The 13,686-nt window shown below is 52.8% G+C and overlaps 1 protein-coding gene across 2 annotated transcripts in view; it reads left to right on the top strand.

Annotated features, from left to right (window-relative positions):
• SYT13 (synaptotagmin 13) overlaps positions 1–9,087 on the top strand; it is a 41,606-nt gene extending 32,519 nt beyond the window's left edge. Inside the window, exons 5-6 of one of the 2 annotated variants that reach the window (XM_030333210.1) lie at positions 3,637–3,766; positions 5,417–9,087. In XM_030333210.1, the coding sequence (XP_030189070.1) occupies positions 3,637–3,766; positions 5,417–5,721 (435 nt within the window). In that variant the 3' untranslated portion in view covers positions 5,722–9,087. The other variant, XM_030333212.1, reaches the window with a different exon arrangement.
• The last annotated feature ends 4,599 nt before the right edge of the window (positions 9,088–13,686 follow it).

Genomic DNA, 13,686 nt, shown 5'->3' with positions numbered 1-13,686 from the left:
AGGGTCACCCAGCCGGAACATTGCAAGCGGGACCTCGGGTCCGGGTTGGTCTGGCTGTGAGTCCTGTGCTGTCCCCTCACCACCGTGCCACTTAAATGCCGTCTGAGTGCCCGATGGTGTATGAGGCTCCATCAGCTAGAGCCTTCCCTGACGGACGCCTTCAGTCCCCACCTGCCTCCCTTTTTGCTATAATCTCTTCCTTGCCTTATTTTTCTTTCTTTCCCAGCCTCAGAAAATGGACAAAAATTTGCAGCCACTCTCAGCTGGAACCAGGCTGTTCTGAAGCACAGTCCCTAATTAGCGCGTGGTTTGGGATTTGTGCGGAATCACAGCCCGGGGGGCCTGGGAAGAAGATCGCACACTTTGGTTTATTCGGCTGGTAGAGCAGCTTTCTCTGGAGGTGGAGGGGCTCCCCTAGGGCTTTGGAGACTTTGGTGCCGCCAGGGCCGAGGGAGCCTATCTCTCTGGAAGTCTCAGACCTTCTAGCCTTCCCCCTAGAAGAGCAAGACACGTCTGTTCATCCCACAAACACCTTGCCCGGTTTCCAGCCTGTGCCAGGCACAGCGCCAGGAGCTGGGGACACAGCAGAAATTAGCACCGGGCCCTGCCCTCACAGTGCACGCATTCTAATCCTCATCATGCTCAGAGGGGCCACTGTGCCTCAAGGACGCTCTCACATCCTCGTGGCCCCCTGGCCTGCCTCCACACACGTGAGCAATGACTGCGGCATGCCGTCCGACCTAGGAGCTGGCGCCCCGCGGCAGGTGCGGGTGGCCCTGGCCCCCGCTCGAGGGTGTGGGCTGACGTGAACAAGGCGGGCAGAGCCTTCAGTGGCTGCTTCGCTCCTCTGTGGGCTAGAACGGGTTAACGGAGGGGCCAGCCAGTTCTTGCCGGAAGACATTCAGCCCGAATGTGGCGTGTGCGTCATCAGGGATCATAGAGCGACCCACTCCGAGGGCACCTCGCGTGATTCGCTGAGAGCCCAAGAGAAAGGTGGGGGGCAGGGTGTGGGTGAAGAAGGTTATTTTTGTCAGCAGGTACTTGGAGCAGCAGAGTTGAGCTGGCAGGTGCTGCTAAAATTGTCTGGCTGGGCTGCAGCCGGCCGGGCTCATCCGGGCTCATCACAAAGGTGACGAGCCCTTCCTGGGCTGATGGGACCAAGCTCCTCTTGCCTGGTCCGAGGGGAGCAGGATGTTTAAGCCGGATCATCCTGTGGCTACAGCACAGGTCACCCATGGGCCTCCAAGAAGCAGCCTTGAATCGGGAGGCTGTGGTCCACCCTAGTCTGTTGCTGCCCCTCTGGGTGCCCGGACAAGTCCCTGGGCCCGGCTCCTTCACCGTGGGACGAGAGGTCTGAAGAGCCCTGGCTTAGGACCTGGTCTTCGGTATCAGACCAGACCTCCATTCAAGGCTCAGTGTTGCTACTCCTCTTACTTTGGCTACATGACCTCGGGTGGGGACGTGCTCTCTGAAGCATCAAGATCTTATGCTTAAAATGGGGACAAGATTCGCCTGGGTGGCTCAGTCGGTTGAGCGTCCGACTTCGGCTCAGGTCACGATCTCGCGGTTCGTGGGTTCGAGCCCCGCGTCGGGCTCTGCGCCGACAGCCCGGAGCCTGGAGCCTGCTTCGGATTCTGTGTCTCCCTCTCTCTCTGCCCCTCCCCCGCTCATGCTCTGTCTCTCTCTGTCTCTCCAAAATGAATCAATGTTAAAAAAAAATTTTTTTTTAAATGGAGACAAGATTCGTATCTCTAGGACTGTTGTCAAGATTCAGTAAGACGTCTCACCCTTCTATCTCACTGTGAGAAATAAGTCCACCGGCCCCATCAGAGGAGGGACACCGAAACTCAGAGTACAGTGGAGTGAGGCTTTAATCAACGTTCTTGCAAGAGCGGGTGTCTGAGGGACAGGAGCACCCGGGGCAGTTACAGCAGACGATTTATCTCCTAGCGTGAAGTCCCGCCCCTGGTTCCTCATTGGCTGAGGACTACAGAGGTTACAGCCTCACTCAGATGACGTCTATGCCCATGTAAGGCAAAAATCAGTCTCATTGGAGCAGATGTACATTCCCTGAGGTGACGCAGGGACTCTCAGTCCCTCCTCCCTTTGTTCTTTGGCACACGCTCATCGCAAAGCCCACGAAAATAAGCCCGAGAAACGGAGAGGGGAAGAAGAACCAGGAAGTGAAGTGTCTAAGCGTTTGGGGCTCCGCTGTGGGGGGCTGGGGTTCATACATATTTCCAATAGGTTGTAGACCTACTGTTAACGAGACGGCACAACTTTCATCTGGCATTTCTGAAAATGAACCCTCTCTCTTACTTCTTGCACTCACAAATAGTTGACAGTGTGTCAACCGTAGGCCGGGTCCCGGGAGCCGCTTTACGGACCTTGCATCCTAGTGGGATAGATAACGTAATCGCGCCTCGCCCATAATAAGTGTTTAATTAGTCTTCGCTGCGGTTACTCATGTCATTGCCAACGTTCCTGGCAGCTCCCAAATCATTCTGTCGTGTGACTGGCTACTTAGGGCTGGTGGAATCGAGGCAGTCACGTCAAAGACATTTTTCCTGGAGGAAAGGGGTGACGGGGGCAGAGGGCCCAGCCCGCCTCCTCCAGCCTCACTCCCAAAGCCCAAACTGTCTCCTCTTCATCAACAATATGCCTGCTTCACAATCTCAAAAAGTGGTGGCTGTCCTTCCTGGATGACCGGTGGCGATAACCCCAGCCAACGGTTCCCATTCCACAGATGAGGAAACGGAGGGGTGGGGAGTGACGTGATGGACCGGAGGGCACCCAGCTAGTAAATGGTGTTCAGCCCCGGATGGTCTGGTGCTGAAATCTGTCACACCACCTTTCGACCGTGGCACGCGTCTGTCTGCCTCCTGTGGGGGCCTTTTTTGGGTCATTTTTGTCCCTCAGTCGATTTGTTGAAATTCCAAACAGATTCTTGTAGGAATTTCAGCGGAGACACTCTGTAGAGCCACAGACGGAGGAAAGGCGTGCTGGCTGTTTGACAGGGGGCGTCAGCACCTCCTGCAAAGCGAGGTTATTGCCGGAGGTCTCTGGTGCCCCTCCTAACGTCGCATGCCCGGCTTTTTTGTTGACACAGTTGGCCGTTCTGTTGACCAGGCAAGGCCCTGCTCCGCATTCGTACATCATATTATTGACTCTCAGCCCTCCAGGGGCTGGAAGGAATTATCTTTTCAAACAGAGTAAGGAATCGCAACTCCCCACTGCCGCAGGAACCTGACGGGTCGATGCAGCGGTTCTCGAACTGTGTCCCCGAGAACCCTAGTGTTCTATAAAGATACCCCAAGAGCTTGTGGGGGATGGCGAAGGCTGAGAAGGGGTCCTGACCCTCTGCTCCTGCCACATCCTAAGTGGCATCTCTTTGATGTGTTTTAGAAGTTGGGTTTGAACATATGATAATTTGGAAAATCACAATTTGTGGCAACTGAAAAGTTCTTATGGAGGCACACGCGACTTAGAATTCCTCAGTGCCCTCCTCCCTCTGTAAGAAAGCAGCCTTGATGGGTACATGGTTTCTAGGATGCCTATTGGATACAGGTCCAGTGTGACCCCAGGCTGAGCATTTAGTTGATGGGTTCCCCTCCTGTATCCTCTCTTCTGTTTCAGGAACCATCGGCAGGAACTGGAGAGGTCCTTTTATCCATCAGCTATCTCCCAGCTGCCAACCGCCTCCTGGTCGTGCTCATTAAGGCCAAGAACCTCCACTCCAACCAGCCCAAGGCGCTCCTGGGGAAGGGTGAGTGAGAACACACTCCCTTCTTTAAATTCATATCCGTTTACTCCTGGGCCGATCCCTCCATCGGGCTCAGGTGTGAGCTGCCTGGAGCTTCCTACCTTCCAGATCCATCCATGAGAGGAACCCGTCTTACCCACGGGTCAGAGGAAGCCAAGGATAGGACCGTAGCCACGGACTGGAGCATCTGGGCTAAGAAGAAACTTAGCTTAGCCCATCACCCACACCCACCTGGACTCACCTCACCAACTGGTGTCTGGAAGGCTAGGTCCTCCTGTCTCAGCTGGCCGTCACCCTGTGCCCCACGCCCCCCCCCCCCCGCCAGCCTCTTCTCTCTTCTCAGTCTTTGTCAACCTGCCACCCCCACACCAGCTGAGTGCGGATGCTGGCAGAAGGTGTGTGGGTGCCTGGGCTGAGGCGGCCTGAAGCTTCGGGCATCTGTGCCCCATATACCCAAATAAGCATCTCTTCAGCATTCTGGAAGCCTCAGGTTTTGCTTCTGGATATCCCAGCACAGACCCCGAGTCTGGGGACTGAAATGGGCTCTCTTGTCAGGGCCGGAAACGTAGCAGTGTGCTGCTTGGACCCAGAGCCAAGTGCTCATGGCAGGGGATAAATAAATAGATATTTATAGCAGGACACAAACTGAGAATTGCCACCGCATTCATTACCTTTGAGCAAACGATTTGGGGCAAAAGAAATCAGAACTGGTTTCGCCAACAGATTCCTGAGCCAAAGGCCAGAGTTCAGTGCTTCCTCTCCTCCCCTCCAGACAATTCTTTGCCCCCTACTCTTTTTTAATTTGTATTTATTTATTTATTTATTTATTTTTACAGCTGCTGTCAGGACAATTACAGCACAACACTTTGTCTCTCAAATCTATCGGCTGAAATAACAAACTAGCCACCCGGGGATGATAATTATAGCAATGAATACCGAGTAGCAATTATTCTCACATTAGCTTCGGGAACCTTGACAAATGAAAACATCGTCCGGGTCCTGAGCCTTGTGATGTTCCGTGAGAGCTTGTCCAGTGACCTGTGCCGCTGTCTTGGGGGACAGTTCCATCGGTGCAGTGCCCCTGGGGGGCCAAGGCAGTGTGCCCTCGTCCTCCACGTGAAGCCGGGGCCCTCAAGTGAAATTTATAAAACAACGGAGGAGAAGACCTTCTATCTTCATAATCAGCCAGAACGCTCGCGTGGACAGACCAATGGGGTGAAGCCATGGGGGTGGCTTAGTTTGTCTGGTCCGAGTTTAAAAATCAAGCTGAGCCATTATCCTGGGCCTGGTTTGATGTGGGACCTGAAGACGCGTGGAAGGGCTCAGGGCAGGTGGTGGTTCTATCTTGACCCAAGCCTGGGCCACCAGGTGACCACCCTGGATGTACTATGCTATTGGGTGCTTTCCACACCACAGCCTAAGTTCTGTGGAGGCAGGAACTTCTGCCGTATCCCCCGGTCTAGTGCCACACGGGGGCCATTTAACAATTGAATGAGCGCAGGGCCCGGTGAGAGCGGGGCGTGCCCAGAGGGAGCCTCGATGCACATCTTGAGCCGGAGACCCCGTCTCTCCAGCCCCGAGGGGGAGCCTCATCCTGGGCCCGCTACCCTCCACCCCCACCAGCTAACCCTTCTGTCTGTCTCTTTCCCCCAGATGTCTCTGTCAAGGTCACCTTAAAGCACCAGGCTCAGAAGCTGAAGAAGAAGCAGACCAAACGGGCCAAGCACAAGATCAACCCCGTGTGGAATGAGATGATCATGTTCGAGCTGCCGGATGGCCTGTTGCAGGCCTCCAGCGTGGAGCTGGAGGTGCTGGGCCAGGACGAGGAGGGGCAGAGCTGTGCGCTTGGCCGCTGCAGCCTGGGCCTGCACGCCTCGGGCTCCGAGCGCAGCCACTGGGAGGAAATGCTCAAAAACCCCCGGAGGCAGATCGCCATGTGGCACCAGCTGCGTCTGTAGCCAGCTGCCTGGGCTCCTCCCTTGTCGGGCACAGCCCCGCCCCTCCAGCCCCGCTGTCCTCCGCGACGTCGTCTTTGTGCCCCATCCTCATCCCGACACCCGGGGGACAGATGTGTTTGCGAAGGCCAGGACCCCGCCCCTCTCTTCTTACACTCTCATTTCTAAAACATGAGCGAGGCAGGGCCGGGGGTGGACACGGGACATTTGGGTCCCACTGAGGAATGCGTTTGGCTCCTCTGTGCTGTTGAAGAGACGCCTGTCAAATACAGCCCACGGGCAGGTTTGGCCGGTGGGGTCCGGCCAGATGCAGAGAAAGCTTAAGGTGGGGAATAACGTGCGTGCAGAAGGTGGCTCTTTAAAAAGAGGCGTTTCAAAAATGATGGAGGAAATAAAGTATCCTGGATCAACTCGGAGAATTAGGGATTGTCGGGATGGGATGAAATCAGCATTAAATCACGCCCCCGACCCGGTCGCGGGCAGGAACCCAGTTCTCAAACCTTAGTGTGTAAAGAATCACCAGCACATTCCCCGGGCCCACCCGTCGACATTCCAAGCCGATCTTCCGGGCCGAAACCCAGGCACCTGCATTTTTAACCAGCACCGAGGGGTTTTGATGCCGAGGTTGGAGCACTGCATTTGGAGAAATCCCTTCTACAGCATTCCGGACAGGTTTTTCGCAGTCCTTGTCGGGGCTGCAGTCCCCAGGGGCAGCCAGTTCCAGTGCAGGACATCTCAACGGGCAGTGTGAAATGTGGGAGGCCTGTCCGTTTCTTTCATTTGACTATTTTTAATGCTTAATGTTTTCATCTGTGCCCTTCAGATCCTGTTCTGGGGCTGAATTCTGTGCTTTTTGTTCAATAACTCCCCATCGTTTTATCTCAAACTCGGTTCATGTTATACTTGGGGAGATCTTCCGTGACGAGCCTGTTCGTCACGAGGGACTAGTTGTCACATCCACCGACATCACCCAAGTGACCCTCTGAGACAGATGCATCTCTCAGCATGCCAGCCCTTCCAGGAGGAATTCGGGGGGGGGGGGGGGGGGGGGGCACATATTAACTTAGTCTATTATGTCTAGCTCCGTAGATGTGGAGAAGGAAGGTAACTTGAAAGAGGAGAGAGAGTCTTTTGAGAGTGTGCCTCCCTTCCTGAATTTTCAGGGCCTGTCGCTTGAATCAGTAAGTAACCAGCAGCCTGGGTTTCAAATGCCTACCTTCTTATTCCAAATAGCTGTCCACATCGTCAGTTAAAGGATGCGTCTTGCCGAGGGGGTGGGATATTTGCCCGTGAACCAGGATCCCTGGGTTCCGTGGTTGGCCATCTGTAAAACAGGACCAGCAACATGGCGGTTCTGTATCTGTGAATGAGGTGGTAGATGAAATAGTGCTCCGAAGCCATCGGCATTCTGTGGCCAAAAAAACAAACCCTCAGGCCACCCACAGATCATCTTGACACTTCAAGATGGCAGCTGACAATGACTGGAAAGCGCCAGAACCATCCCAGGCACTTCCAGAACCATGGATTCTGCATCTGAACTCTGCTACGGGACATCCAAACTCTGGGCTTTCAAATGTCACCCGGTCCTATGACCCACAAGGGACCCCGAGGCGAGATGGGTAAGGGCCGTGCTCCTTTCCCGCAACAAGCCAGGCCATGCTTGGCCTCTCCCTGAGAATCTGAGCAGGGGCCTTATCACCTTCTGTCACGATCTGCCCGTCCCGTGCAGAAGTAGAAAAGCATCCGAAGAAACAGAAAAAAATATCGAATCCCTGTTTAATTGGAAAGGCTTTCAGAATTGGAGGTCTTGCTCATTAAGGTGGACCACCCCCCTGCCAAGTGCTTTTTAGGCAAAGCATTTGCTAGTGATTTCCTATTAACACGTTGTTGAGGCTCCCCTCACGCCCTGGTCTGCCTGTTGGGGTTGGCATAGCCACAAGGAAACAAAACATTTCCTACGCGAGTTGACCAGTATTCTCTTCTTGGCAACATCTGCTACTCCAACGGACAACACTCTGGATTCTAGACTTAAAATCAGGAAACACGGGTTCTACTTCCTTATAAATCTATGCACCTGCCTCACAGTCGCACTGAAGGATGTTTGAGGTGGGCCGGAGAGGGCCTCGGACGCCAGAAAGATCAACTCTGCCTCTGGTCATTCCATCACGAGGCATCCGTTCTTTGTACCTCAAGCGTTGCGCTTTCCAGAATCCAATCCAAAGGCTGCCCCAGTAAGAGTCAGACGCCACCGTAGCACATCGTAGTGTCACCCACCACCTCACGGAGCAGGCCTGCGCAGAACGAGATGGGTTTTTGCGGGAGGTTTTTCACCTGTGTGTTCCGAGGACCCAGAATTAAGCTAGCTCACGGGCCCCCGATGAGTATCTGTTGCGTGAATTAATGAATGAAGGATGGATAGGGGGTTGGCAGGAAGAGACCCTGCGAGTGGCCCAAAAGTCCGTCTGTCCTGAGTTCTCAATGGCAAAAGCAGCAGACCCCTCAGCCGCCGGCCTGAACATTCACATGTAAGTGCTACCATCACCTAATGACAAATCCCAGCCACCTGTACATGTACCTAGTGACAGAAGAGACTGTAACGGCCGTGCTTTTCCAACAAAATTCCGTCTTGGTGCATTTTCAATCGCCCAGAGGTCCCAGACCGCCACATCGACAGACTTCGGTGATCTTCGCCTCCGCGTACCTTGTAGCAGACACACGTGCAACTCACTCCCCCCCCATTAGAGTAATTGGGCCCGTGTGACTTCGCCCGATCGTTTCTGAAAGGAACACCTTGTGCTTGGCCAGGGAGCATTTTCGAAGAAGGGCATGGAGCGAGATGGAAATAAGGCGAGAACCTATCGCAGACTGGCCTGTGGCCCCCAAGGTGACCTGGATGGCGATGGGAGTCTGCCCGTGTTCATCTGTGACTCTGCTTACATCAAATCAGTGTGTATTTGCTGAGTGTCTATTGCTCGAGTCCTTGTGCGTGTCCGTCCATTTCAATTTGAGATATGACTCTGGGTGTGGGTTAAGTGACATAGCGCTCCAGATGAGGCTGGGTAGAGAGGGTAGGGTTGGAAGAGAGGCTCCCCGGGGGCAGTTCCTTTGGGGTGTAAAGGAGTCCTGGAGGGAGGTAGTCCCAGCCCGAGCCAGATCGAGGCGAGGACCCCCCCCAAAGACAGACCTAGTCTTCGTGATTTGTTTCTGCCGCCTGTGTTTGCTGTTTTCAGTGCTAAGCGTGTGTCTGTTTCGCAGTCATGAACTGAAGTACAAAAAGACGCATGAGACGTTGTAGTCATACGTCTGGTGTCACATTGGGGAACACCGACCTTTCAATGGTAAATAAATAATTTCCAACCAGGTCAGGTGCCTGGTGTCTTGTTTCTTTGTTTTCACTTAACATTTTTTTTTTTCTCAACTTTTATTTTTTTTATTTTTTTTTTTTATTTTTGGGACAGAGAGAGACAGAGCATGAACGGGGGAGGGGCAGAGAGAGAGGGAGACACAGAATCTGAAACAGGCTCCAGGCTCCGAGCCATCAGCCCAGAGCCTGACGCGGGGCTCGAACTCACGGACCGCGAGATCGTGACCTGGCTGAAGTCGGACGCCTAACCGACTGCGCCACCCAGGCGCCCCTCACTTAACATTTTAGACCTATATGCACAAAAAACAATCTGGTAAACACTCATAAGCCGCTGCCGAGTTTTATAAAACTCGACCAAGGTAGTCAAAGTCCTCTCAAGTCCTTCACTCAGGAGACCGCCATGTTTCTCCCCCCAAGCATTTCTTCATCCTTTCGCTACGCGTGTATGTAAACCCTGAGCAGCGTCAGAGTGTGTTTGTGTGTTTTAAACTTTGTTTAAATCGCATCCCACTATTGCCCCCCATCCAAATCGTTTTAAGTTTTGTTTTGGTTTTTATTTACTTATTTTGAGAGAGAGAAAGAGAGTGAGCAAGGGAGGAGCAGAGAGAGAGAGGGAGAGAGAGACTCCCAGGCGGGCTTCGCACTGTTAATGCAGAGCCCGACGTGGGGTTTCATCTCATGAGCCGCAAGATCATAACCTGGGCCAAAACCAGGAGTCGGATGCTTAACCGACTGAGCCACCCAGGCACTGCCCCCCGCCCACGTTAAAATTTTGAGCTTGATCCATGCAGACCCATGTGGCTGTAGTTCATTCATTCACTCGTTCACTCGCTCATTCATTCATGCATTTGCTGCTGTATAACATTCCATCGTATGGAGATGCCAGAATCCCATTCTCTTACTGACGTACGTTTAGATGTTTCCTTTTTTTTTCCTATTACAAGATTGCTGTGGACACACCTGTGCATATCCCCTTGTTCACATGCACACGTCTCTCTAAGATATGTATCTAGGAGTGAGTAGAATGCTGAATCATAAAGTGCTCTCTGTGTGTGCATGTGTGTGTGTATGTGTGTGCCTTGATGGCTTTGCTTGAGCATTGAATCAAAGGGGCTACACGCAAGCAGGGGTACTGGCCTCTCGGGGCTCTGACTTCATTCTTGAGAAGAAAAAAAAATGAGGTAGGAACTAGAGAATTCTTTCCCTAACATCCCCAAAAGAAACACTCCCATCATTGGAAGATCAGTGCAGCAGCCAATAGTTCTCTTGTGCTCCAGAAGGTGGGCAGGGACAAGAGGACTCCCGGAGGCCCGTCACCATAGGGCCTCCTGGTGGCCACTGCGGCCCTGGCCTCTGGAGGAAGAGCCCCTGGCATCAGGCAAAGGCTGGGGCCTGAATTTCACAGTCAGTAGGGAATCAGCCAGGGCTGATTAAAAGCAAAGCTCTTATAAAGGATAAATGATCCATGAAGAAAACCATGAGATGTCTTTGCTTTCTAAGGCTGCGCATATAATTCTTCATTTTATATTATACACATATTTATTATATTTTCATGACAACCTGGATGTTTATTTTCGTAATAGAGTAGGAGAAGTAGGTCCTACCCCACAGAGCCAAAGATAGACTGTTTCCCAGGTAACTATGAATATGGCCCACTAGAGCCCAAAACGAATATTTGAGAGTCTGGAAGAGGGAAGAAGAGTTATACAGGGCTTATAGAGCTCTATAGAGTTAAACAAGCCTTACACGGGGCTTTCCACTGAACTGCCTTAAGTATAAGCTCTGTCCCTGCAGAGGGACTCAAGTCTAGAGCCCTGCATTTAGGAGCTAAGAACCAGCAACCCAGCATGGCTATGTCACTTTGTGGCCTTGGGTAAGTCACTTGCCTTCGGGCCTCAGTGTCCCCATCTGTAAAATGAATTTGGACCAAACGATCACTAACTTTAAGGTTTTATGATCCTGTGATCGAAACTGGCGACAACGTACCTTTCACACACATCTTTGGTCTTCCATATCATACATAAAACAGGCTAAACCCATGTACCTGTGTACCTGCCCTCTCTGCCCCATGCCTAGCATCGTCTAACGGTCCCTCCTGACATCCACCCACTCCTCGAGACGATATACGATGTCACCTGAGGCTCCCGAGTCAGCCTCTTCTCATGTGCTGGTGGTAATTTTCCACCCAAGACTTTCTATTTCTTTTTTATAGCCAGTCGGAAGCACCACCATTCCAGAAGCTCAGAACCCTAGCATCTGTTCTGTCTCCCTTCCAGGGCAGACACCTGGCAAGGCTAGAGCCACAGGATGTGCTATGGATAGATTTAGGGGGTTGGGCATTTTCTTGTTGCCAGTGTTGAAGAACTGCCCCCATCCTCCCCTCCTTTCCCTCCTGCAGGTGAGCCGGCACCTGAGTTCCTTGGCCGGAACCTCAGAAGCATCCCCAAGCTAGAAATGGAGGCAGACACCTGCCTGGGAGGAGGTGGGAGGAAGGCAGTCTTGGGGCCGGAAGCCAGGCGTTGCCACGGAAACCGGTCCAGTGGTGGCCACCATGTGCTCAGGGCCCTGAGATGGTTCTTCTTCGGTCGGGTGTGGTCTCCCCTCAAGCAGCCCAGACCGGAGCTCCTTCTTGGTGTTTCAGGACAGCTCAGTGGCAACCGGGGGATGGCAGAAATCCTGCTTCAGAAACCCAGGCGCTCAAGCCAGGGACAAGCAAAGAGAAACTCATTTTTCCAGCCCCAAACAAACAAATCTCTCTGCAGCCTTTTTTCCCTTGAAAGCCAGGTAGGGTGAGCTCTTGAAACAGGAGAATCTTCCCTGAGGCTCTCTAGACTGAGAAGGAAGAGGTGACCCCCATTCAGGCAGAGGAGTCCCTGCCAGCTGTCCTCATCCAAGGTGGCCCCAGTAATTCCGGGTGAAAGGTGATGGCAGTGGGGAAGCACACACCCTTCTAGCACCTATGTCATCCTGATCTGACGATAATGACGATAAACAGCATGCCGTGGACCACTGCTCTGTGCTAAGCGCTGAAGGCACAGACTCAGATAAGTGACCTACCTAAAGTCTCACAGCTTATAAGAGGCGGGGGGTGGGGTGGCGCGGGGATCCAATGTGGTGTCCTCTAACCCTAAAGTCCAGGCTCTGACATACAGCCAGTGGCCAAGAGTCTTTATTGGAAAGGTAACTTAGATACGCACACAGTGGCTTTAAAATGCTACCTGGAACCACGGCCTGAGAATTACGAAGCTGAAAGGCGCTGGGAAGTTCTTTTCGCTCGGGGAAAGAGGGGACACCTGCCTGGATTGGAAGAGACCATTATTCAAGGGACAAGAGCCGGTGGGAGTGGAGGGTACTTCAAGTAGGCACCTCAGGGGCCACGTCCAGCTTTGTGTAAAGAAGAGGCTGAGTCAAGGCCGGAGATAGCCGGGGGTCAGGTGCAGAGTCATCCTGATTAAATGGAGAAACTCATACAGGGACAGATGAAGTGGAAGCTTCCAGGACTTCCCCTGTGACCAATACAGCATTAACGGGATTATACTTTTATCAGGTGCTGCGTGAAGTCATTTCAATAAACATTGATTAAATGCCTACTATGTGATATTAGAAAGTCTCCACTTTTTCTTGTGGGCTTTACAACCAAGAGGGGGAAAACCAGAGATAGAAAAATCACACACAGACACACACGGCCACCCCCACCCCCAGACACAGTGGCAAACAGAGATAAGGGTCTTGAAAGAAAATAATTACGGGAGGGACAATGGGCGGTGCCTCGAGGGTGGCTATTTAGAGACAGAAGACCTCTCTGAGCAGGTGGCATTTTAGCTGATTCTAAAAGAGGAGAAGAGCTCAGCCATACAACCATCCTGGGGGAAACCATCCCAGGCAGAGGGCCCCGGGGTAATGGGAGGTCCTGAGGCAGAAAAAAGCTTGGTGAGCCTGAGGAACAGAGAAGGGAGGTGTGCCTGGAGCCCCGGGCAGAGGAGGTCACAGGCTGAGGCCAGGAGGTAGGCAGGGGCTAGATTGTGCAGGGCGATGGTCATGCTCAGGCCCTTGGATTGAACTTCAAGGGCAATGGGAAACCACCGGAGAGTTTTAAGCAGAGAAGACGCCATGACTAGACTTGTGTTTTCAAAAGATCACTGTAGACGTTGTCACATAGCATCCCCTCCGGTCTTTGGGCCACTAGTCAGTGTCCTGCGTCATCTCTCTGAGGTGAATGCAACTTGTCCTTTGATTCTTGGAGAGGGAAGCTAGGGAGCAACTGGAGAGAAGGGGGAAGGAAGGGAGTGGGCTAGACTTCATTGCCTTACCACATCCTCCAAGCCCGGCTCGGGGGAGACCGATCTCACGGCCAAGTGCAGGTGGAGGGTCTTTCCATTCCTTGCTCTCCAGTGATGAAATCATTAATAGGTTCCAGATGAGACCGCCAATGAAAGTCAAATCCAGATGGCCAGCAATGGAGTGTGGGCTGATGCTGGTTCCCCTGGGCTGGATAGGCATGGACAGCTATGGCCCTTTGCTCCTTCCTCTCCTATCCCCCACCTTCTGGGAAAAGAAGAGAACCAGAACATTCCATGGGCACTGTGGGGTGGCTTTCACAACAG

Source organism: Lynx canadensis, chromosome D1 (genome assembly GCF_007474595.2).
Source record: "Lynx canadensis isolate LIC74 chromosome D1, mLynCan4.pri.v2, whole genome shotgun sequence".
Lineage (NCBI taxonomy): Eukaryota > Metazoa > Chordata > Mammalia > Carnivora > Felidae > Lynx > Lynx canadensis.
The sequence above is the reverse complement of the archived record's forward strand: the minus strand, read 5'-3'. Positions and strand labels throughout refer to the sequence as shown.